The following is a 26,413-nucleotide window of genomic DNA, read 5'->3' as shown; positions in this document are numbered from 1 at the left end:
GCAGCAGCCACTCAATGTTAGTGGTGGCTGTTTAACAGTCTGATGGCCTTGAGATAGCTGTTTTTCAGTCTCTCGGTCCCAGCTTTGATGCACCTGTACTGACCTCGCCTTCTGGATGATAGCGGGGTGAACAGGCAGTGGTTCTGGTGGTTGATGTCCTTGATGATCTTTATGGCCTTCCTGTAACAACGGGTGGTGTAGGTGTCCTGGAGGGCAGGTAGTTTGCCCCCGGTGATGCGTTGTGCAGTCCTCACTACCCTCTGGACAGCCTTACGGTTGAGGGCGGAGCAGTTGCCGTACCAGGCGGTGATACAGCCCGCCAGGATGCTCTCGATTGTGCATCTGTAGAAGTTTGTGAGTGCTTTTGGTGACAAGCCAAATTTCTTCAGCCTCCTGAGGTCGAATAGGCACTGCTGCGCCTTCTTCACGACGCTGTCAGTGTGAGTGGACAAATTCAGTTTGTCTGTGATGTGTATGCCGAGGAACTTAAAACTTGCTACCCTCTCCACTACTGTTCCATCGATGTGGATAGGGGGGTGTTCCCTCTGCTGTTTCCTGAAGTCCACAATCATCTCCTTAGTTTTGTTGACGTTGAGTGTGAGGTTGTTTCAGACCGATGTCATGCTCTCAGCCCTCTGTACAGAGCAATGTGCCTGGTCGGTGACACATGTCGACAAGCGTTAGGGAAGCAATTCATTGGCCATACTCCCCCATACCATTAAGATTCCTCATTCTCCTCCTGAAAGACACAGGCCTATGTGAGTTGAAAAGGGAGACTTCGTTCAGGTCAAGCTCATGAACACGGCCTGATTTATATTGAGAAGCCGAAGGATATGAACAAAAAGACACCAACGAAGGGAAAATCAAATGCCAAGATGTCAAAGAAATTAAACATCATCCTATAGCCCGGAGAACAACAGACCTTAGATAGTGTTCCATTGGCCCTTTACCCAATGGGAGGCAACTGGCTAGGTGTTAGTCATCAACTAAGCAGAGGAGGATATTATGCACAGGGAGAGCTAGCTAGTTTACCTGGGACTGAGGGCACTCTAAAAGAGGCAGCATTCAGAGAACAATATGAGCAAGTCATTTTTTCCCTGCCAGAGACAATCTCACCACTCCGAGAGCCCAGACAGTATAATGAGGAATCAATAGATGCTGCTTGTTATTCATTCAGGACAACACACTGTGCTCCAGGCTCAGACACAGCTGGAGGAGGGTTTTGCTGCTGACAGTTTGACAAAGACAAGCAATACTCAAGTCATTAAGATGGAGGGCATCTAGTATGGATCGCAGACTTGCAAGTAAGTGTGCGCCGAGACGTGTATACAAAGGAACTAATATAGATTACAGTTAAGTGTGTTCACCACTCAGAAGTGTCCGTTCTAAGAGCAGAGTCAATGAGTCTATTTGAAAGACTGCTGGTATTGTCAACTTTTCAGTCAGAAAACAAAATCAATGGATTACCACACGAAGAGAATAATTTTAAGATTTTTTTATTTCAGTTTTTACAGCTTTTTCCTCACAACGATGCCAGAGAGAAAGCGTTTTGTATTTTGTTTTCATTGCATTGTAATTATTTGAAAGCAACCAAAAGAGGAAGGCAGCCATTTTTGAGAGCGTAGCAGTAGAAGCAGAGGAAGTTCTGAAATGCAGGAGAGCCGGCAGGTTAATCAAACCCAGAGAGCGAGAGGACGATCATTTCCCGATCCACAGTTTGAACCCTAAACCCACCCATTCAGCTAATAGAAAACAGACAGCGGAAACAAAGGATTGCAGATCAGAACATGTTCAAAACTCAAAGGGAAAAATATTATGCAATTCTAAATTGGATAATGGTCAATGTTAACATAATGTCATCACTACACAGCAATGTTTTAATAAGTAACAGATTTTTTAAAAAAAATTGTACATACATTTTGTAATGCCAACATGGTGATTGGTCAAGGGGGTATTTACGCTATTATACGTTAGAGTAACCTTGGTCAATATTGTTTAGTGTGATATATTATCAGTAGAGGGTTACATAGTGGGTAACCAATATTATTAGCAGCCTAAACCGGACCTACCCTCTCATACAGTACAAACCCCCTAGTTGAAGCGCTGGACAGTTAGCCAGTCAGGTCTACAGAGAAGAGCTACAGTACACAGCCAGGGGAAAGAGGCCATCTTACTGGGCTAATAGAATATCTTTACAACCGTTCTCCATCTAGCACAACTGATGTTTGGAAGATTAATATAACCAAGTGGTCTTACAATATTGAAAACAGGCCACAAAATTGAACACTATTGAATGTTTCCATTTTGTCTGCCAACATCTTTGTGAAAGGAGTGCACACAGGACTTGAGAGCGATCATATTTAAGCGCTAAGCTCTATTAATTTTTTACATTGCATCCTTGTGTGTTCAGGGAAGGTCCAAGTCTGGGTGCTTTTCCCCTCAGTGTTTGGTCCCTAAGGGAGACATGATTGACAAGTCCATCCAGTCAATGGCTACTGAAGAGGCAAGAGAAAATCCCTACAACTTAAAAAAAATAAAACAAAAAGGGAAATCCAAAAAACACAAACAGACAAAGCAGTGCTAAAGACAGAGGTCTGGGGAAGGGGTGTGTCCATCTGGCCTGTCTGGGGGACCACTGCTGCATCCGTCCGTCCCTTCTAGGCTCCCGTCTCACTTGAGGAGAGCCTTGATGGCGTCGGTCTCGGCGGCTTCGAAGGCGCTCTGGCCGTCCGGTCCTTTCCGCTCCTTGTCGGCTCCCTGGGGGAAGAGAGAGACATGACAGGGAGACATTATGACCTGAGTGGAGCATCAAGGCCTCAACCTCAAGTGTGAACCCACTCTCTCAAAATTAACTACAGGCCAAGGTTAGAATCAGTGTTCACCCTACACCCCCCCTCCCCCCCATCTAGCCCTCTACCGAAGGCCACAGGTTCAGCCCATCAGTAATGCTCTGTGAGAGTGTGGGCCAACCTGCCTGTCCCCCTCAACCCACTCTGACAATGTCGTGTCTCTCACCCTCCCCAAGTGCATTCAAAAGGACCGGAAAAGCACTGTGCAGAATCACTGATGAACTAATCACCTAGCATCCCAAACATTATAGGTTCAAGATGAGCAAAGCTGTAGAGTGCCCTGCTCTGGCAGATTCACTCTAAGCCAATGTTTCACACACATCTCAGAACAAGACAGTGAAGGTGAATGAGGGTGAAGGGAATGCAGCAAGAGCTGTAAATAACGGACAAAGGGGGATAAAACTGACGAGTGGTCGAGCATTACCAGACCAACAACTTTAATGGCAAACTTTAGCCTCTTAGCGGGGGCTTACGGAGCCCGGGCCGAGAACACGCAATTGAGTGGAAAAGCCTGACCCACTTCGAGTGCCAGGCAGAAAGTGTGTGAGAGATGTATAGATATACACACACACACACACACACACACACACACACACACACACACACACACACACACGGTTAAAGTCGGAAGTTTACATACACATAGGTTAGAGTCAATAAAAGTAATTTTCAAACACTCCACAAATTTCTTGTTTACAATTTAGTTTTGGCAAGTCTGTTAGGACATGTACTTAGTGAGATAAACAATTGTTGGAAAAAGTATGTGTTTTAGACAGATTATTTCACGATCACAATTCCAGTGGGTCAGAAGTTTACATACACTAAGTTGACTATGCCTTTAAACAGGTTGGGAAATTCCAGAAAATAATGTCATGGCTATAGAAGCTTCTGATAGGCTAATTGACATCATTTGAGGCTAATTGACATCATTTGAGTCAATTGGAGGTTTTTTATTTATTTATTTTTTATTTCACCTTTATTTAACCAGGTAGGCTAGTTGAGAACAAGTTCTCATTTGCAACTGCGATCTGGCCAAAATAAAGCATAGCAGTGTGAACAGACAACACAGAGTTACACATGGAGTAAACAATTAACAAGTCAATAACACAGTAGAAAAAAATGGGCAGTTATATACAATGTGTGCAAAAGGCATGAGGAGGTAATAATACAATTTTGCAGATTAACACTGGAGTGATAAATGATCAGATGGTCATGTACAGGTAGAGATATTGGTGTGCAAAAGAGCAGAAAAGTAAATAAATAAAAAAACAGTATAAAAACAGTATGGGAATGAGGTAGGTGAAAATGGGTGGGCTATTTACCAATAGACTATGTACAGCTGCAGCGATCGGTTAGCTGATGTTTGAAGTTGGTGAGGGAGATAAGTCTACGAAAGGCGGCCAAATGAGGTGTTGGCTTTAGGGATGATCAGTGAGATACACCTGCTGGAGCGCGTGCTACGGATGGGTGTTGCCATCGTGACCAGTGAACTGAGATAAGGCGGAGCTTTACCTAGCATGGAATTGTAGATGACCTGGAGCCAGTGGGTCTGGCGACGAATATGTAGTGAGGGCCAGCCGACTAGAGCATACAAGTCGTAGTGGTGGGTGGTATAAGGTGCTTTAGTGACAAAACGGATGGCACTGTGATTACTCAGCAAACTGGATGCAGTCTGAGTGTTGGAAGCCATTTTGTAGATGACATCGCCGAAGTCGAGGATCGGTAGGATAGTCAGTTTTACTAGGGTAAGCTTGGCGGCGTGAGTGAAGGAGGCTTTGTTGCGGAATAGAAAGCCGACTCTTGATTTGATTTTCGATTGGAGATGTTTGATGTGAGTCTGGAAGGAGAGTTTGCAGTCTAGCCAGACACCAAGGTACTTATAGATGTCCACATATTCAAGGTCGGAACCATCCAGGGTGGTGATGCTAGTCGGGCATGCGGGTGCAGGCAGTGATCGGTTGAAAAGCATGCATTTGGTTTTACTCGCGTTTAAGAGCAGTTGGAGGCCACGGAAGGAGTGCTGTATGGCATTGAAGCTCGTTTGGAGGTTAGATAGCACAGTGTCCAATGACGGGCCAAAAGTATATAGAATGGTGTCGTCTGCGTAGAGGTGGATCAGGGAATCGCCCGCAGCAAGAGCAACATCATTGATATATACAGAGAAAAGAGTCGGCCTGAGAATTGAACCCTGTGGCACCCCCATAGAGACTGCCAGAGGACCAGACAGCATGCCCTCCGATTTGACACACTGAACTCTGTCTGCAAAGTAATTGGTGAACCAGGCAAGGCAGTCATCCGAAAAACCGAGGCTATTGAGTCTGCCGATAAGAATATGGTGATCGAAAGCCTTGGCGAGGTCGATGAAGACTGCTGCACAGTACTGTCTTTTATCGATGGCGGTTATGATATCGTTTAGTACCTTGAGTGTAGCTGAGGTGCACCCGTGACCGGCTCGGAAACCAGATTGCACAGCGGAGAAGGTACGGTGGGATTCGAGATGGTCAGTGACCTGTTTGTTGACTTGGCTTTCGAAGACCTTAGATCGGCAGGGCAGGATGGATATAGGTCTATAACAGTTTGGGTCCAGGGTGTCTCCCCCTTTGAAGAGGGGGATGACTGCGGCAGCTTTCCAATCCTTGGGGATCTCAGACGATATGAAAGAGAGGTTGAACAGGCTGGTAATAGGGGTTGCGACAATGGCGGCAGATAGTTTCAGAAATAGAGGGTCCAGATTGTCAAGCCCAGCTGATTTGTACGGGTCCAGGTTTTGCAGCTCTTTCAGAACATCTGCTATCTGGATTTGGGTAAAGGAGAACCTGGAGAGGCTTGGGCGAGGAGCTGCGGGGGGGCAGAGCTGTTGGCCGAGGTTGGAGTAGCCAGGCGGAAGGCATGGCCAGCCGTTGAGAAGTGCTTATTGAAGTTTCCGATAATCATGGATTTATCGGGGGAGACCGTGTTACCTAGCCTCAGTGAAGTCGGCAGCTGGGAGGAGGTGCTCTTGTTCTCCATGGACTTCAGTGTCCCAGAACTTTTTGGAGTTGGAGCTACAGGATGCAAACTTCTGCCTGAAGAAGCTGGCCTTAGCTTTCCTGACTGACTGCGTGTATTGGTTCCTGACTTCCCTGAACAGTTGCATATCACGGGGGCTATTCGATGCTATTGCAGTCCGCCACAGGATGTTTTTGTGCTGGTCGAGGGCAGTCAGGTCTGGAGTGAACCAAGGGCTGTATCTGTTCTTGGTTCTGCATTTTTTTGAACGGAGCATGCTTATCTAAAATGGTGAGGAAGTTACTTTTAAAAAATGACCAGGCATCCTCAACTGACGGGATGAGGTCAATGTCCTTCCAGGATACCCGGGCCAGGTCGATTAGAAAGGCCTGCTCACAGAAGTGTTTTAGGGAGCGTTTGACAGTGATGAGGGGTGGTCGTTTGACTGCGGCTCCGTGGCGGATACAGGCGATGAGGCAGTGATCGCTGAGATCCTGGTTGAAGACAGCAGAGGTATATTTGGAGGGCCAGTTGGTCAGGATGACGTCTATGAGGGTGCCCTTGTTTACAGAGTTAGGGTTGTACCTGGTGGGTTCCTTGATGATTTGAGTGAGATTGAGGGCATCTAGCTTAGATTGTAGGACTGCCGGGGTGTTAAGCATATCCCAGTTTAGGTCACCTAACAGAACAAACTCTGAAGCTAGATGGGGGGGCGATCAATTCACAAATGGTGTCCAGGACACAGCTGGGAGCTGAGGGTGGGTCGGTAGCAGGCGGCAACAGTGAGAGACTTATTTCTGGAGAGAGTAATTTTTAAAATTAGTAGTTCAAACTGTTTGGGTATGGAGCTGGATAGTATGACATTACTTTGCAGGCTATCTCTGCAGTAGACTGCGACTCCGCCCCCTTTGGCAGTTCTATCTTGATGGAAGATGTTATATTTGGGTATGGAAATCTCTGAATTTTTGGTGGCCTTCCTGAGCCAGGATTCAGACACGGCAAGGACATCAGGGTTAGCAGAGTGTGCTAAAGCAGTGAGTAAAACAAACTTAAGGAGGAGGCTTCTGATGTTGACATGCATAAAACCAAGGCTTTTTCGATCACAGAAGTCAACAAATGAGGGTACCTGGGGACATGCAGGGCCTGGGTTTACCTCCACATCACCCGCGGAACAGAGAAGGAGTAGTATGAGGGTGCAGCTAAAGGCTATCAAAACTGGTCGCCTAGAGCGTTGGGGGCAGAGGATAAGAGGAGCAGGTTTCTGGGCATGGTAGAATATATTCAGGGCATAATGCGCAGACAGGGGTATGGTGGGGTGCGGGTACAGCGGAGGTAAGCCCAGGCACTGGGTGATGATGAGAGAGGTTGTATCTCTGGACAAGCTGGTTGTAATGGGTGAGGTCACCGCATGTGGGGAGGTGGGACAAAGGAGGTAACAGGGGTATGCAGAGTGGATCTAGGGGCTCCATTGTGAACTAAAACAATAACTAACCTGAACAACAGTATACAAGGCATATTGACATTTAAGAGAGACATACAGCGAGGCATACAGTAATCACAGGTGTTGAATTGGGAAAGCTAGCTAAAAACAGTAGGCGAGGCTAATCAGCTAGCACAACAAACAGCAGGTAAAATGGCGTTAACTGGGCTGACAGATAAAACAAACAAGCAGAATGGAGTACCGTGATTAAGACAGTCCAGTGTGCGTCAGCTATGTAGCCAAGAGCTCAGTGTCCAGGTGGAAGCGGTGGATGGGCAGGGAAGCTGGACTGGCGAGTGTTATCCAGGTTTAAAAAGAAACTAACAATGACTAAATAGCTTGTAGCTAGTTAGCTGGTTAGCGTCTGGAGGTTCTTGAGTGAGTCATAAAAATAAAATTAAAAGTAATAGCAATTCCGTATCACAGTGGGTGAGGCAGGTTTCCGGAAGGTATAAACAAAATCAAAATGAGATAGAAAGTAAATGGGTTCAGAGAGTGTTTGGGACACAGTGATTCAGACGGTTAGCAGGCCTGTGCTATCAAGCTAACAGTTCGTAGGCCCGGGCTAGACAAGCTAGCCATTAGCAGGCCGAATTAGCAAGCAGGGAGATAGCGAGGGCTAAAGAGTTAACCTTTGGGGGACGTCGCGATGGGGTGAGTCTGTTTATTCCTCTTCATGCGGTGACATCGACAGACCGGTCATGGGCCCGGGTAATTGTAGCCCAGGAGTATGCTACAGGTGCTCTAGTACGCTAGGTGAGCTGGAGACACAGCGTTTCAGAAAGCTCGCGGGCCTTGGCCAGCAGATGGATCCTTGGCGATGTCGCAACGGAAAAGCCTGTTGAAACCATCTCGGACGATTATGTCGGCGGACCAGTCATGATGGATCGGCGGGGCTCCGTGTCGGCAGTAAAGGGTCCAGGCCAATTGGCAAGAGAGGTAATGTTGGATCTCTTCGGCTAGTCGGGAGATGGGCTTAGCTCGAGGCTAGCTCAAGGCTAACTGGTGCTTGCTTTGGGGCAGAGACGTTAGCCAGGAGTAGCCACACGGATTGCAGCTTGCGGTAGGAATCCGGAGATGTGGTAGAGAAAAAGCAGTCTGATATGCTCTGGGTTGATGTCGCGCTGGTGTCCTAGTTAGCCACTGCTAGCGGTCTCCAAAGCTAACTGAGTACTAGCTAGTAGCTAGTTAGCTGGCTAGCTTCTGATGGGGGTTCCGGTTCTAAAGTATAGAAAAAGCAGATCCGTACCACATTGGGTGATGCAGGTTGCAGGAGAGTATATTCAGCCTATAGTTGGAAAGTGAGATTAAAATATGTACGAAATATATACAGAAAAAAAAACGAGGAAAACTATATTTACACCAGACAGGACGGGACAAGACAAAACACACGTCCGACTGCTACGCCATCTTGGATAGGAGAACCTGTATTCCTGTAGACGTATTTCAAGGACTACCTTCAAACTCAGTGCCTCTTTGCTTGACATCATGGGAAAAAAATCAACAACAGAAAAACCTGAAGAAGACCTCCACAAGTCTGGTTCATCCTTGGGAGCAAATTCAAAATGCCTGAAGCTACCACTTTCATCTTTACAAACAATAGTACGCAAGTATAAATACCATGGGACCACACAGCCATCATACCACTCAGGAAGGAGACGCATTCTGTCTCCTAGAGATTAATGTACTTTGGTGCGAAAGTTCAAATCAATCCCAGAACAACAGCAAAGGACCTTGAAGATGTTGGAGGACACAGGTACAAAAGTATATATATCCACAGTAAAACGAGTCCGATAGCGATATAACCTGAAAGGCCCCTCAGCAAGGAAGAAACCACTGCTAAAAAAAACAAAAACAAAGCCAGACTACGGTTTGCAACTGCACATGGGGACAAAGATTGTACTTTTTGGAAAAAATGTCCTCTGGTCTGATGAAACAAAAATATAACTAACTGTTTGGCCATAATGACCATCGTTATGTTTGGAGGAAAAATGGGAGGCTTGCAAGCCGAAGGAACACCATCCCAACAGTGAGGCACAGGGGTGACAGCCTCATGTTGTGGGGGTGCATTGCTGCAGGAGGGACTGGTGCACTTCACAAAATAGATGGCATCACAAAATAGATGGCATCGCTCTGAGACTTGGAGAAGTTGTTCCCTTTGCTCTGCATGGGTAACGCTGCTTTGAGGGTGGCTGTTGTCGATGTGTTCCTGGTTCGAGCCCAGGTAGGAGCGAGGAGAGGGACGGAAGCTATACTGTTACACTGGCAATACTAAAGTGCCTATAAGAACATACAATAGTCAAAGGTATATGAAATACAAATCGTATAGAGGGAAATAGTCCTATAATAACTACAACTTAAAACTTCTTACCTGGGAATATTGAAGACTCATGTTAAAAGGAACCACCAGCTTTCATATGCTCTCATGTTCTGAGCAAGGAATTTAAACGTTAGCTTTCTTACATGGCACATATTGCACTTTTACTTTACTTTGTTTTTGCATTATTTAAACCAAATTGAATAGGTTTCATTCATGTAACGTTGGTTAAACAAACCATCAATCTGCAGATACGTAGTGAGAGAACGAGCGAAACCTCAACACCTGTAGTTGGATGGTGTGTTCGTGAGGCATCTTGTGACCAAGCCTGGTGTTCTCCATGGTCATCATGTTCTCAGCTCTAGTGGGCTGACGGCAAAGAGAACGAGGAAGAGGAGGCGGAGGCTCTCTAGCTCAGAGGAAGTCATTAGCTAGCAGCTGGTACCGGCGGAGGAGGCCCTCTAGCTCAGGGGAAGTCATTAGCTAGCAGCTGGTACCGGCGGAGGAGGCCCTCTAGCTCAGGGGAAGTCATTAGCTAGCAGCTGGTACCGGCGGAGGAGGCCCTCTAGCTCAGGGGAAGTCATTAGCTAGCAGCTGGTACCGGCGGAGGAGGATGGAGGACCCAGACATAGCAGTACTCCACAGGCCTCATTTACACAACAGCACCACTTCACCCCCTGACGCTCACCTCAACAAGACTCAAGTCAACAACCTGGGAGAAGGCTGCTACCTACATACAGGAGCCTTCCAGCACCATCTAATGAGCATTCCCTGACTCATTATTTAACGGAAGCTAGCGAGCTGTATTGTCCAGTGAAGACCAACTCGTATTGTCTTACACCGACACGGCTTCTCCCTCTCCCTGGGCTCTACTAAGAGGGGGGAGGGCCTCCTCCCCATCCCTCAAGTCTACAGTCGTCATCTTATCTACCATGGACATCCACCGGTCTCCACTTAGAATAATGAGCTAGTCTAAAATGGGAATACTGACAGTAAACACCGACGGTCCAAACATCCACCCAGGACGAGATTGAGGCTGGAACAAGTTTTTTATTTATTTAACCTTTAACTAGGCAAGTCAGTTACCAACAAATTCTTCATTTACAAGTGACGGCCTACCCCGGACGACGCTGGGTCAATTGTGCGCCGCACTATGGGACTCCCAATCACAGCCGGACGTGATACAGCCTGAACTAAGCGAGATGTATGCTAGCCCTAATGAATAAGAGTGACCCAGTCAAATAGAGAGCCAAACACAACGGTGTGTGTGACGTGCAGTAAGTAGTAATAGGGGTTTAGGTAAGTCTGCCACTTGGCCGAGGTGTCCATTAAGTCTTCTTTATGCCATTAAGTGAAAATGACAGACTGCCCATGCATATTCAGGCCCTCAGACCTCCTCCCCCCAGGATTGGTTATAAAATGTGATGCTTACAGGAGTCCATCGACCCGCCCACTCCAGTCAAGCAGCCATTCACGGGGCATATTTTACATAGCCTTGAACGAGGGAGAAGAGGAAAGAAAGGAGAAATCTGTATCTGTATGGGGATGGAGAAACAGACTTGTTGGCTGCACTGTGCTCAGAGAAGTGGGAAAAGATAGGACGGCTGTTTGACCAAAACACAAGCAGGGTGCTGATGGCTGAAACAGGACAAGGAGGGGGATGCTGTACTGTAGGACAACAGTGAGGGGGATGCTGTACTGTAAGACAACAGTGAAGGGGATGCTGTACTGTAACATTTACATGTAACAGGCGCTCTTATCCAGAGCTACTTCCAGGAATTGAACCCACAGGCGCCATGCTCTACCAACTGAGCTACACGGGAACCACTATAAGACTGAAAACGGTAGTACTAATAAATATAAACACACACACAGTCGTCCACAACAATCCACTTCTGGCATCTATTGCCGAGCACATGAAAAAGTATCTTGGCTTGTTAGCTTTTGGGACTAAACATCGTCCTGAGAGAAGCTTAATAGCATCCACGACACAGTACGAGCACGTCTCACTCCCCCCAGTCCTCCCCCCTTATAGCTAGCAACATGCCCATAGTGGTGTGCAGAAGGCTACGTTTAGACAGGGAGGAAATGGTAGTCTGCACAATCCTACTAACTCATTTCCTGTTACCCAGCCCACCCTTTATCCAAGTGATAAATCCATCACGACACATTCTTCACTCTGCGGTGCCCATAGACAATCACTTTCCCTGGCTTGCCTAGCAGTGTAGACTGGGGCCTGATCAGGAGGATGTAACGTTACAGAACATTCTTCTGTAGATAGAAAAGGTATGACGTAGAACAGATGATTGCCAGAGAATGAGTAGAGCTGACACGGTTCCTTATTCCATCTGAAAAGTTTCACGTCACTGAATACACCCCAGCATTAGACATGCAGCTAGGAGACTAGAAAAGGCTAGTCTGAATAATATCATACTCCTGACCCAAGGGCCAAAGTCAACAGTCCACTGTTAAGAGTGTGGTCTATGGTGAATGGTGGGATGGGCTGAGAGAGGCTGAGGGTTGGGATCGTAATGTATTTTTGACTGCTTTATATACAAGTACAGTGTATGTACAATGTATGTATACTTAGCAATAAAGCTGTATAAAAAATATTAGATTTGTCCGACGAAGGGGGGGTGAGGGGGTCGATGGGTTAATAAAAATCCATTTTAAAACGAGTGGAAGTTGTTTAGGGAGGTCTTCTCAGTGTTGATTCATAATTAATAAGCCTCATGTTGTTCGGTAGCAGTCTCTCTGGCCTGTAGTCAAGTTAGCAACTCTCCTTCCCCCAGCCTGCCGGCTGGTTAGGGTCAGACACAGGGTTAACAGGCCTTTGATAATGCAGGAATCCACCTGGGGGCAGTCAGAGGTCAACTCAGGGGCACACTTCCAAGACTATCAAGCATTTTGTCCAGAGTGAAAACTTGAGTTATCATGAATCATATATCCTGGTAGTAGTGGACTACCGATGCAGTATCAGATTCCTCTGAATGTTTCTTAAAGCTGAATAAACGAGCGGATTTGAATCAATGAGTAGACATTCAAGCACTGGCCTGCCGTTGCTGTTGTAATAACAGCGTGGGTAAAGAGGGCCAGAGAGAAAGTGCTTCAGAGCTCCAGTCCTGCTGCTTCTGGCTGAAAGGAGCCATCAGGCTGCTGTGGTGTGAAGCGGTGACTCATCTCTCCTTGCACTCCGCTTCGGGCCTAACCCCTGATGATGAGCCCTTGGCTGGTGGCGACCCGGGCCTGCCTTCGCTTGATGACAAATGCCACATTCTCATATTTGCCTGAAGGAATTTCAATTGCTGATGCATGGCGCTCAGACTATCCCCTCCCTACGAGGTGATCTGGTTCAATCTATATATCGCTCTCTCCGTCTCTTCATGCATCGTAACTGTGTTCTCTCCATAAGAGGTGTCCACTCCTAGTAATGTTGGTGCCGGGCGATTTACGCGGAGGGTCATGACCGTAGGATGCAAAGGAGGGGTGCCACTTGGAGGTTGGACACAGGCAAGTGGCAGCGTGTTTTGGTGGTCCTGTCACGGTTAAGTCCCTTAACCGCTGTGGCGCTGGCTCAATCTGTGAGTGAGGACCGCCAACACAACTCCCGGAGAAGCGTAGCATGGTGCTTTCGTGTACCCTGCCTCATGTAGCCTGGCTGGGAGAAGACAGATGCTTACCCACTGGAAATATTAGCCTGTTGGTTTCCACTGTCACAGCCAAAAACACAAACTCAATCCATCCACGTACAAATGCTGAGGCATACGTGTGTGTGTAAATATATATATATACACACACACGCATACATGTATGTATCTGGGATTCTCTGCCTCTAACCCTATTACAGGGGCTGAGTCACTGGCTTACTGGTGTTCTTCCATGCCGTCCCTAGGAGGGGTGTGTCACTGGGCGGCAGGGTAGCCTAGTGGTTAGAGCGTTGGACTAGTAACCGGAAGGTTGCAAGTTCAAATCCCCGAGCTGACAAGGTACAAATCTGTCGTTCTGCCCCTGAACAGGCAGCTAACCCACTGTTCCTAGGCAGTAATTGAAAATGAGAATTTGTTCTTAACTGACTTGCCTGGTTAAATAAAGGTAAAATTAAAAACTGGAGTGGGTTGAGTCACTGAGGTGGTCTTCCTGTCTGGTTGGTGCCACCCCCTTGGGTTGTACCGTGGTGGAGATCTTTGTGGGCTACACTCGGCCTTGTCTCAGGATGGTAAGTTGGTGGTTAAAGATAACCCTCTAGTGGTGTGGGGGCTGTGCTTTGGCAAAGTGGGTGGCAAAGTGGGTTATATCCTGCCCGTTTGGCCATGTCCGGGGGTATCATCGGATGGGGCCACAGTGACTCCTGACCCCTCCTGTCTCAGCCTCCAGTATTTATGCTGCAGTAGTTTGTGTGTCGGGGGGCAAGGGTCAGTCTGTTATATCTGGAGTATTTCTCCTGTCTCATCCGGTGTCCTGTGTGAATTTAAGTACGCTCTCTTTCTCTTGGAGGACCTAATGACAACTTGTTATCCCCAGCCCACCTGGCCGTGCTGCTGCTCCAGTTTCAACTGTTCTGTCTGCAGCTATGGAACCATGACCTGTTCACTGTGATTAATATTTGACCATGCTGGTCATTTATGAACATTTGAACATCTTGGCCATGTTCGGTTATAATCTCCACCCATCACAGCCAGAAGAGGACTGGCCACCCCACATAGCCTGGTTCCTCTCTAGGTTTCTTCCTAGGTTCTGGCCTTTCTAGGGAGTTTTTCCTAGCCACCATGCTTCTACCCCTGCATTGCTTGCTGTTTGGGGTTTTAGGCTGGGTTTCTGTACAGCACTTTGCAATATCAGCTGATGTAAGGGCTATATAAATAAATTTGATATGTATATATATATACACACACACACACACACGTTTTATGAAAGCAATTTGTAATTGTACTGACATAAAAAAAGGCACATTCACGAGGTAATGAAATGTCCATATTGTGCATCTACCCTTTGTGCTGTGCAGCTACGAGTGAGGGGTGGTTGCATCCATTTCACAGCAGTTTTGCACGTTTTCAGAGAGAGCGAGCGAGAGAGCGAGCGAGCAAGCGAGAGAGCGAGAGAAAGGGGGAGAGAAAGGGGGGGATAGAAAGAGGGGAAAGTGATATAAGCCTCCACAGGGCTTACTATTAGAGAACAGAGACATCTGTAATTTCTATGTGGCTGCACTACAGGTACCTCACTGAGCCGTGCCATGATAGCAGCTGGGAAAACGTGAGCTGAATGAAAACACCACACAGTGAGTGACTGACTCCTCCACAAGGCAGTGCCCAAATCATGTCCTGTATGCACACAGTTCTGCATCAAACAAACAGGGTCTGAAAATCACTGCTATAGTAGTTACTGGGTACTATGTGTAAGATGTTTTTAATAATTCGACAAAGATCACCGCTCAAAGAACACATCATCTGATTGTATGAATCCAAAATGGCTGCATTACAGGACTGTAAAAGCAGCTCCTTGGAGTCCAGGAGAAGTGTTGGCACCGCACCACCACTCTTCCTAACTACAGAGGTGTCACATTCAGCCACTGGATCATCATCATCATCATCATCTCAGTGTTCCAGAGCTGAGCGAGAGGTGTGTGTGTGTGTGTGTGTGTGTGTGTGTGTGTGTGTGTGTGTGTGTGTGTGTGTGTGTGTGTGAGCTAGCTAGTGGGATAGGAACAAACAGCAGCAGTGCTGTGTGATGAGGTCTGGGAACATTCCAGCTCCCTCCACACAGAACAGAAGGTTTGGGCAGGCAGGACCAGACCGTCACTGAACATTCAGCCTTCATTGTAGTCCTTTGTCATACAGAAGTTCCTCTCAGCAGCAGTTACACATCACACACAACTTCCAACACAGAAATGGCTCTGACGAGGGTAAAGACAGATCTGTGCATGTGTGGGCGGCGTTACCTTTTCTAGCAGGATCTTGACACAGGTGAGGTGACCCTCGTACGTGGCAGAGAGCAGCGGAGTGATACCATGTTTGTCTGGGGCCTGTGGGAGACCAAAGAAAGTGTGAGAAAAAGAGAGTGGGCGGGTTTGTGCGTGGACAGGCAGCATACATCAGCAGACCAGTCGTCCCTGCCTCCAACACAAGGGCACTCTCGTTATCAGAGGAAATAACTCAGAGGGAGCGCTTTTATTTCTCTCCTTATCACATCAATGAATAACAAAGGAAACCCACTGCCACTATTTATCTCCCCTGTTTCAGGAGCCCTGGCTGGGGCCCCTTATCTGAAGGGACTGGGGAAGAGAGACAGAGTTACACATTCTGCGTGTGTGTGTGTGTGGGGGGGGGAGCGAGCAAAATAGTGTAACAGCCAGACTGATGGATGTTGGAGGGAACGACAAGTGTGTTGATTAGACCATGAGGCAGATAAGGGAGGTTGGGAGAGGACATGGCTCTACAGACTGTGTGCAGTGAGAGTTGGGCCTAGTTAACAAGCCCTTCAAATTCACAGGTACATTAAGGTCAGAACTTCCAGTTCTAGCAAGTATCGCCTGAACGGTCAACACATGTCTGTGTGAAACTAACATCTTGGGTCAGTGACACCCATAAGCACGTTCATTTTGTTGCATTATTGAGGGCCTGAGGGGATTAAGACCAAAGTACAGCTTCGAATAAGGTTAAGTATTTCTAATGATATTAAGAATAGTTGCACACCAAGGCTACCTAGAAAGATACTAGCGCAGAACTGTACAATACATAAGGTCCCCTTCCCTAACTTGTAAATGCCACAACCATCACTCTACTCAATCCCATTGTAAAAGCAGAACGATTCCCTCCACTGCAGTGTGGTAATGGGTTGAGGCTCAGGGGAGCTTTCTGACAGACTATGTGGTCAGTTAGTCTTTGCTGCTCTGAGGGAATTGATGGGGGAGATGGCTTCAGGAGGAATCCCATTGGTCCAAACATAGATCTTAACCACTCTCTACAGGTCTGAACAACACTAGCAGAGTCTACAGTAGTTAAGTCATGTCAGTCTGTGTCGTTTTTTATTTATTTAACTAGGCAAGTCGGTTAAGAACAAATTCTTATTTTCAATGACGGCCTAGGAAAAATGGGTTAACTGCCTTGTTCAGGGGCAGAACGACAGATTTTTACCTTGTCAGCTCGGGGATTCGATCTAGCAACCTTTCAGTTACTGGCACAACGCTCTAACCACTAGGCTACCTGCTGTCTCTGTCGTTACTACAGTATGTGGTTGACTATAGTGAAAGCATTGTAGGAGTGGATACAGAACAAGGGACTTGTTCTCTGGTACCATTCCATAAGCAAATTAATGCAAACAGAATGGGAAAACGCATCATTCCTTCCTCCTTGGTCATCAGTAATAACTGATCTCTAACGTAAGCAGATCGGTGACAGAGAGGCCCACCACCACAGCCTTCTTCCATATCAGTACTAATAAAATAAAAAAGGTTACTAATATTAGATTACAGCAGTAGGACCTATAGCGACAGCAGTATTCTAATAAGTATATAACAGCAGTAGGCCTATATTGACAGCAGTAGGACCTATATCGACAGCAGTATTCTAATAAGTATATAACAGCAGTAGGCCTATATCGACAGCAGTATTCTAATAAGTGTATAACAGCAGTAGGCCTATATTGACAGCAGTAGGACCTATATTGACAGCAGTATTCTAATAAGTGTATAACAGCAGTAGGCCTATATTGACAGCAGTATTCTAATAACTGTATAACAGCAGTAGGCCTATATTGACAGCAGTAGGACCTATATTGGCAGCAGTATTCTAATAACTGTATAACAGCAGTAGGCCTATATTGATAGCAGTATTCCCACTAGCAGCTCTTACATTGACATCTGCTCCCTTGGAGAGGAGGAACTCCAGCATCTCAGCCTGGCCACAGTCAGCAGCATAGTGCAGGGGCTTCCTGCCACCCTCCAGGGTCCTGTTCACATCCTCATCCTACAAAAAAAAAAAAAAAAAATGGTTAAGACACCATCATCAACGACACAACTTCCCCTCCTGTATCAAGACTTGGTCACCCGCTTGCTAAAAAAGCAACATAACTGTGTGCATGTCCGTACAGTAAGTGTTTAATACAATGGAAATCCCTTCTTGTGCCAGAAACCCCCCTCAATTCAAAACACACAGAGACCGTCACACAATACGCCTCCTCCCAGAGTCTCCCTGCTGTGGTATTGCGAGGCCTCAAACTGTCAAGCCTGCAGGCGAGAGGAAAGACAGGCTCTGTAGCCACAGTCCATTGTGTGGAGCGGTGGGTAGTCCTGAAGAGACAACACTCATCACAGAGACGGGTCACTCAGACCGGGCAGCGTTGTCAGTGCCATGTCATACCACAGCACCTCTCTCATTAGCTGGCTATGTGGCCTGAGGAAAGAGGGGACTGGAATGTATTCACCTGCTAAGCATCCTGCATAAAACCAACCCATGTTAGTTTTGAATGACTTTCTATAGTACCTGGCTAGCAAAAGGACAGAAATGGATTCCCAGACAGCAGTTCTATAAGTCACCTATATGTTAGCTAGGACCTACGGTGTACCCATGAACAGGAAAGTACCTACTCTGAGCTTTTTACAGGAAGCAAGAGTGTGATGGAGAGACACTGGAGCTGGGGTTGAGAGTGCATGGCTATCCTTAGTCTCTGTGTTGGCCTCCAGCAGACTCAGATTTTTCACTTTAAAATGTATGCCAAATTAAAACCATTGATTTCAAAGTTTAACAAAATCATACAGCTATGCACAATGACTACTTCAAACAATTTCCACAGTAAATTAAATTAAATTTACACTAACAAAAAAACTTGAAGTCTGGTAACAGAATTACAGTAATGTCCCTAAGTTACCAAACTTTGTTTATGCATAGTTTCTGTAAAATGTGTTTTTGTAAAATGTTCAGTGGAAATTGTTAAAAGTAGACAAGTCCGTGTGCATAGAGTTGTATGGTTTGTCAAACTTTGAAATCAATGGTTTTTGTTTGAGTCTCCGCATAATTCCATTACCGCGGATCGGCCCAAAGGCAACGAGGCCATCAGGGGAAGGGTCAGGGTCTGGGCTAGTCTTTAGCTGTGCCGGCCGGGCGTGATAATCAATCTGGCTCAGAGGAGGTTACAGACAGGCTTTGGATAATGCTCGCACCACTCACCTGCTCTCAAAAGCTTAGGCAAGACAGCACAGTGATCCAATGGATGCCGTTGCTGCAATTCATTGGATTTCTGAAGCTTGATAGGTCTCCATAGCTCAGGTAAATGTAGCCTATGGTCAATCCATGTGTTGTAATCAGAGTTTACACGTTCCTCTCTACCTCTCTCATGAGTTAGGCTAATGTAGCCTGGTTATAAAGGTTCCTATTGGATAAACTGAGACAGCAGCTGCAGATGCTATTTGCCCTTCCTGCAGTTCAAATAAACTCAGCAAAAAAAGAAACGTCCTCTCACTGTCGACTGAGTTTATTTTAAGCAAATACGTGTATGAACATAAGATTAAACAGACAAACTGAACAAGTCCCACGGACATGTGACTAACAGAAATGGAATAACGTGTCCCTGAACAAAGGGGGGTCAAAATCAAGTCAGTATCTGGTGTGGCCATCAGCTGCATTAAGTACTGCAGTGCATCTCCTCATGGACTGCACCAGATTTGCCAGCCCTAGCCCTCACCCTCCGATCCAACAGGTCCCAGATGTGCTAAATGGGATTGAGATCTGGGCTCTTCGCTGGCCTTAGAACACTGACATTCCTGTCTTGCAGGAAATCAAGCACAGAATGAGCAGTATGGCATTGTCATGCTGGAGGGTCATGTCAGGATGAGCCTGCGGGAATGGTAGCACATTAGGGAGAAGGATGTCTTCCCTGTAATGCACAGCATTGAGATTGCCTGCAATGACAACAAGCTCAGTCCGATGATGCTGTGACACACCGCCCCAGACCATGACGGACCCTCCACATCGATCTCGCTCCAGAGTACAGGCCTCGGTGTAATGCTCATCCCTTCGACGATAAACGCGAATCTGACCATGACCCCTTGTGAGACAAAACCGCGACTCATCAGTGAAGAGCACTTTTTGCCAGTCCTGTCTGGTTCAGCAAAGGTGGGTTTGTGCCCATAGGCGACGTTGTTGCCGGTGATGTCTGGTAAGGACCTGCCTTACAAAAGGCCTACAAGCCCTCAGTCCAGCCTCAGCCTATTGCGGACAGTCTGAGCACTGATAGAGGGATTGTGCGTACCTGGTGTAACTCGGGCAGTGGTTGTTGCCATCCTGTACCTGTCCCGCAGGTGTGATGTTCATATGTACCGATCCTGTGCAGGTGTTGTTACACGTGGTCTGCCACTGGACGATCAGCTGTCCATCCGGTCTCCCTGTAGCGCTGTCTTAGGCGTCTCTCAGTACGGACATTGCAATTTATTGCCCTGGTCACATCTGTAGTCCTCATGCCTCCTTGCAGCATGCCTAAGGCACGTTCACACAGATGAGCAGGGACCCTGGGCATCTTTCTTTGTGTTTTTCCAGAGTCAGTGGAAAGGCCTCTTTAGTGTCCTAAATTTTCATAACTGTGACATTAATTGCCTACAGTCTAAGCTGTTAGTGTCCTAAAGACAGTTCCACAGGTGCATGTTCATTAATTGTTTATGGTTCATTGAACAAGCATGGGAAACAGTGTTCAAACCCTTTACAATGAAGATATTTTAGATTTTTTTTTTACAGATTATCTTTGAAAGACAAGGTCCTGAAAAGGGGACGTTTCTTTTTTTGCCGAGTTTATGAATACATATGACAAACATAACTGCTTTCCCCAACAGTGATATGTGTAGGCAAACTGCTCTCATTACTAGCTGTATGACTGGCTATATGCACCAATCACCCACTGAGCCCCAATGGTCTGCCTCTGGCATGCTCCCCTGTATCACAATTCGCCTGAAGGTCAAGGAAAAGAGTGGGAAATGGATTCCACTCCATTTTACAACCAATCCAAGTGAATCCATTAGGCATGATGGAATCTCATCCCCGTTCTAATAGTTTTCAAATATTACCTCCAGGAGCTGGGTGACACGGGGCCTAATTTAAATAGTTTCATTAGGGTTGAGGGATAAGGGAAACCACAGTGGATCACAGTCTAATATGTACAGTATGAAGTGTCTAGGAGCTGCCTGCTTTTGAAAAATCTTTGGCAACGGGTGGAAAAACCCATCCCTGCAATTGAATGGCCGATATCTGAAACATTTGCATCCTACTGCAACTTAATTGTAATCTGAGATGATTGGGCTGGATTTACACAGGCAACCCAATTCTGATCTTTTGGTCAATTACTGGCAAAACATCTGATATGATTGGCCGAAGCACTAATTAGTGGCAAAATAACAGAATTGGGTTGCCTGTGTAAACGCAGACTTTGAGATCAATATGAGTGCTTTATTAAATGTTCTTGCTTGCCAAAATCAGTAAAGACTTGTAAAATAGCCATACCTCTGACATTGATTAGACTCAATTACCAAAAGCTGAAAAGGAAAGCAGAGCCTAAATACTGACCAGAAATGTTCAGGGCTAGGCTATTTCACAGAAGTTAGACCTACAGTTGATGCCGCAAGTTTACATACACCTTAACCAAATACATTTAAATTGTTTTCCCACCATTCCTGACATTTAATAAGTAAGAATTACCTGTCTAAGGTTAGTTCGGCTCACCACTGTGAAATGTCAGAATAATAGGAGAGAGAATTATTTCAGCTTTTATTTATTTCATAACATTCCCAGTGGTTCAGGAGTTTACATATACTCAACTTGTATTTGGTAGCATTGCCTTCAAATTGTTTAACGTGTGCCAAACGTATTGGGTAGCCTTCCACAAGCTTCCCACAATAAGTTGGGTGAATGTTAGCCCATTCCTCCTGACAGAGCTTGTGTAACTGAGTCAGGTTTTGTAGGCCTCCTTGCTCGCACATGCTTTTTCAGTTCTGCACACAACTTTTCTATAGGATTGAGGACAGAGCTTTGTGATGGCCACTCCAATACCTTGACTTTGTTGTCCTTAAGCCATTTTGCCACAACTTTGGAAGTATGCTTGAGGTCATTGTCCATTTGGAAGACCCATTTGAAACCAAGCTTTAAATCCTGACTGATGTCTTGAGATGTTGCTTCAATATAGCCACATTTTCCTGCCATCTGTTTTGTGAATTGCACCAGTCCCTCCTGCAGCAAAGCACCCCCACAACACAATCTTTGTCCCCATGTGCAGTTGCAAACCGTAGTCTGGCTTTTTTAATGGCGGTTTTGGAGCAGTGGCTTCTTCCTTGCTGAGCGGCCTTTCAGGTTATGTCAATATAGGTCTCGTTTTACTGCATATATAGGTACTGGAGGAAACCGGTACAAAAGTAACTTCACAAGTTCCTTTGCTGTTGTTCTGGGATTGATTTGCACATACGTTCATCTCCAGGAGACAGAACATGTCTCCTTCCGGAGCGGTATGACAGCTGCGTGGTCCCATTGCGTTTATACTTGCATACCATTGTTTGTACAGATGAACGTGGTACCTTCAGGGGCTTGGAAATTGATCCCAAGGATGAACCAGACTTGTGGGGGTCTACAATTTTTTTTCTCCTGAGGTCTTGGCTGATTTCTTTTGATTTTCCCATGATTTCAAGCAAAGAGGCACTGAGTTTGAAGGTAGGTCTTGAAATACATCCACAGGTACTCTTCCAATTGACGTCAAATAGCCTATCAGAAGCTTCTAAAGCCATGACATAATTTTCTGAAAATGTCCAAGCTGTTTAAAAGGCACAGTCAACTTAGTGCATGTAAACCTCTGACCCACTGGAATTGTGATACAATTAATCGGTCTGTAAACAATTGTTGCACAAAGTAGATGTACAAATCGACTTGCCAAAACTATAGTTTGTTAACAAGAAATTTGTGGAGTGGCTGAAAAATTTGTTTTAATGACTGCAACCTTACTGTATGTATCAGTTGATTAGCTATAAAGAATAGCGGTCTGATTGTCTAGCTCCTAGCCTACAGTCTAAACCAAATGCATAAAAAGCTCTACAGGCCTACCGATTCATCAGTGTGGTTAGGCTTTCAACAAGTTGAACCACAGTAATTTATAGGTTTTCAACCTACACCATACTGGCTAAACCTGAAACCACAAGCCATGTTTCAGTATTACTTTCAGGTACTTTACAGAAAGATCCAATGATTAGACACCTTATGTACTGTGCATTTGAAAAAAGTAGTCAAACCCTCACCCCTTTTCCACATTTTGTTACATTCCAGCCTTATTCTAAGATTAATTAAATTACTCAATACCCCATAATGACAAAGCAAATATAGGGCTAGAAATGTTTGCAGCTGTATTAAAATACAAAATATGAATACCTTATTTACATATGTATTCAGACAGTGGCTTCCATCATTCTTGAAAATGGAAGAAGTTTGGAACCACCGAGAGTCTTCCTAGAGCTGACTGCCCAACCAAATTGAACAATCGGGGGAGAAGGGCCTTGGTCAGGGAGGTGACCAAGAACCCGATGGTCACTCAGAGCTCCAGAGTTCCTCTGTGGAAATGGGAGAACCTTCCAGAAGGTCAACCATCTCTGCAGCACTTCACCAATCAGGGCTTTATGGGAGTGATCAGACAAAAGCCAAACCTCAGTAAAAAAAAAAAAAAAATGTTTTTACAAGGCCCATGGCAGCCCTAAAGGACCCTCAGAAAGAAGATTCTCTGGTCTGATGAAACCAACATTGTAACCTTTGGTCTGAATGCCCAGCGTCGAGTCTGGAGGAAGCCTGGCACCATCGACGGTGAACCATGGTGGTGGCAGCATCATGTTGTGGTGATGTTTTTCAGCGGCAGGGAATGGGAGACCGGTCAAGATCGAGGCAAAGATGAACGGAGCAAAATACAGAGAGATCCTTGATGAAAACCTGCTCCAGAGCACTCAGGACCTCAGGCTGGGGTGAAGGTTCACCTTCCAACAGAACAACAACCCTAGGCACACAGCCAATCTATTTCAAGGAGACACCAACAAAACAACTGCCATCATTGAAGTGTAATTCAAATATGATTCATTGAAGTTTCAGAGCCCATTTCATGTCTAGAATTGGACCAAAATAAGTTAGTGGCTAAAGATGACCAGTTTACAGACCAATAGCTAATGGGTCAGTGCTCTAAGAATTGTATAGGTGTGGCCTGAAAATGAGTGAGCCTCAGTATGGAGGCTGAATGATAATAATAATTTGAACAGTTTCCCTGAACATCCTCATTCAAAGCAGACACATAGTACGATTAGGCCTACTTAATGTTTTCAACACCATGAAGTTAGCAAGCCAGCCATCTAGATAGATCTGCCTTGCAACAAAGCTCTTTGACACCCGCCCACTTCACACTAGCTGTCACAACACGGACAAGTGGATCTGGCTATAGCTAGTTACAGACTGCTTGCTAAAACAAAGCATAACTTATTCTCAAGCAGGAGCCAACTATCTAGCTAAATACGTAGTTTACGTTAGCTAGGTACTTGACCATTTATACATATATATACATATATACATATATATATACATACATACATAGCTTGTTAAAACCAAGCATACATACATATATACATATATACACACACACATATATACATACACATATACATACACACATACACACACACATACATACATATATGCTTGTCTGCAGAAATTGTCATTCATTAGGCAATAGTAAACAGACACACCGATTGAAACAGATGACAAGTTGTTGTAGTGGGGATGCAACGTAGCTAGCTAGCCATTTATCTATCTAGTACGGTAAATGACTTGGCTAGCGCTACCTATCCAATCTACCCAATATAGCTAGCAATTGTTACAGACGTTTGTAAAAGCAAACCTTCTAGCTAGCTAACTACAATGAGTTTATGATAGTTGAGTGAACGGATAGTTAGCTAATGTATGCATGCTAAGCTAGCTATGAAAGTTAGCTACCTAGCTAACCTTGCAACGCCACAGCTAGTTAACGACGTTTGCTAGCTATACAGACAAAACATAGCTAGCTATTGTTCGCTAGATAGCACACTTACTAGCCTGATTTGCGAGTAGGTCATCTACAGTATATCATACCTTCATTAAGGTCTTAACCTCGTCCAGGTCTCCATTTTTCAAGGCCCACATCAATTCTTTATCCCCCATTTTCTTGTGTTCAACAGTTCACTGCGGCTTCCCTGTTGAAAAAGGCAGCTGTCAAACTTCTCTCTAGGCAAGCAATGCTTGACAGATCTGTCAGTAGTAAAGGGAAAGACGTCTATAACATTTGCAGTGTTACATGAATTAAATAATTTTACAAATTGAACACCTGGTACTTCTAGAGTGCAGGCAATTGTTAAAAAATAAAGTTTCAAAGAAAGGACAGTAGAGGAGGGGTCCGCCTTTCTCTCGTGAAGCGTTTCCGATGCCGCACATCCGGAAGTGAACCTTTCTTCAGTCGGCTTGCCAAAATCTAGTCAAAATTGTCTAGATCTAAACAATTAACTCTAAAAAAACAAGTTTAGGGTTAGGCATAATGTTATAAGTGTAGTTAAGGTTAGGTTCAAGATAAATTGTAGAAATGGGCGGGATTTATGAATTTGTGGCTGTGGTAACTAGTGACGACCCGAGAACGCAGATCTTCTTCATGTGAATTTCCGCCAGAGGAGACGGTTTTTTCAGTATTGCAGCCTTTCTCACAGTTCGGAATGTGAATTCCACATTTGTGACAACAACAACAACAAATATATGGAAATGTGAACTGGAGAAATACAATTTGCAACACCCACTAACCCTGCACCTATAAAATCAAAACACCCCCCTATCCCACTACTGTTCTCTAACAGTTCCTACTCCTGGCCACTAGCTTGGGAGGACAGGACTCCTTCTTTCAATATCTCCTGTACATATTCTACAGTAAAATCTTTAACTCCCAATCACTTTTCTGCTGTTGCTACTACTTTATTTTCTGCGTCTCCCGTTCCTTTTCATCTGTGCTGTACAGTTAATTACCATAGCTATGAACGCCAAGAAACCAACCTTGCTAAAACACAAACTGTTTCATTACATTTACATTTAAGTCATTTAGCAGACGCTCTTATCCAGAGCGACTTACAAATTGGTGCATTCACCTTATGACATCCAGTGGAACAGTCACTTTACAATAGTGCATCTAAATCTTAAAGGGGAGGGGGTGGGGGGGGGAGAGAGAGGGAATACTTATCCTATCCTAGGTATTCCTTAAAGAGGTGGGGTTTCAGGTGTCTCCGGAAGGTGGTGATTGACACTCATTCCTGCCCTACTACCTACTGGTATTCTCTCATAATCCCTTACCCTTTGCCCCTCATCCTCTACTTTCCTCACTGCCTCAGCATATGTCACTTTCTGCACTGCTCAAACCCTTGGAACCTCAACCTGTTTCACTCGCACATGATCCCCAGCAACATAGGCTCAACATTGAAACACCCTACTTTTCCCTCTGAAACTACACTTTCCTTTGTCCCATGTCCTCCTGCACACTTTCCACACCTCAGAATGTCCCTCCCACACACTGCTGCAACATGACCATAACCTTGACACCCACAAAAGCTCTCACGGGATAACTAACATATCCAAGCATGACTTTATCAGGCAAACACTCAATATCAAGGATAGACAGGGTCTCCTCAGTCTCACACTAAACACTGGATCTGCATCTCACCAAATGGCATGCATCACAGATACTGGGGATCTTCAACTTCAGTTGATCCATCTCATAATC

The 26,413-nt window shown here is 45.5% G+C and overlaps 1 protein-coding gene across 1 annotated transcript; it reads right to left on the bottom strand.

Annotated features, from left to right (window-relative positions):
- Positions 1 to 1,480: 1,480 nt before the first annotated feature.
- On the bottom strand, positions 1,481 to 25,169 carry LOC123994434 (myotrophin). Its single transcript, XM_046297002.1, has 5 exons — positions 24,983 to 25,169; positions 24,751 to 24,851; positions 17,482 to 17,595; positions 15,570 to 15,653; positions 1,481 to 2,757 (listed from the first exon to the last, which is right to left on the bottom strand). The coding sequence occupies exons 2-5, from the start codon at positions 24,817 to 24,819 to the stop codon at positions 2,671 to 2,673; spliced, it is 354 nt and encodes a 117-aa protein (XP_046152958.1). The 5' UTR covers positions 24,820 to 24,851; positions 24,983 to 25,169; the 3' UTR covers positions 1,481 to 2,670.
- Positions 25,170 to 26,413: the final 1,244 nt, after the last annotated feature.

The sequence above is a fragment of the Oncorhynchus gorbuscha genome, linkage group LG14 (genome assembly GCF_021184085.1).
Source record: "Oncorhynchus gorbuscha isolate QuinsamMale2020 ecotype Even-year linkage group LG14, OgorEven_v1.0, whole genome shotgun sequence".
NCBI lineage: Eukaryota > Metazoa > Chordata > Actinopteri > Salmoniformes > Salmonidae > Oncorhynchus > Oncorhynchus gorbuscha.
This window is presented reverse-complemented; position numbering and strand designations above follow the sequence as displayed.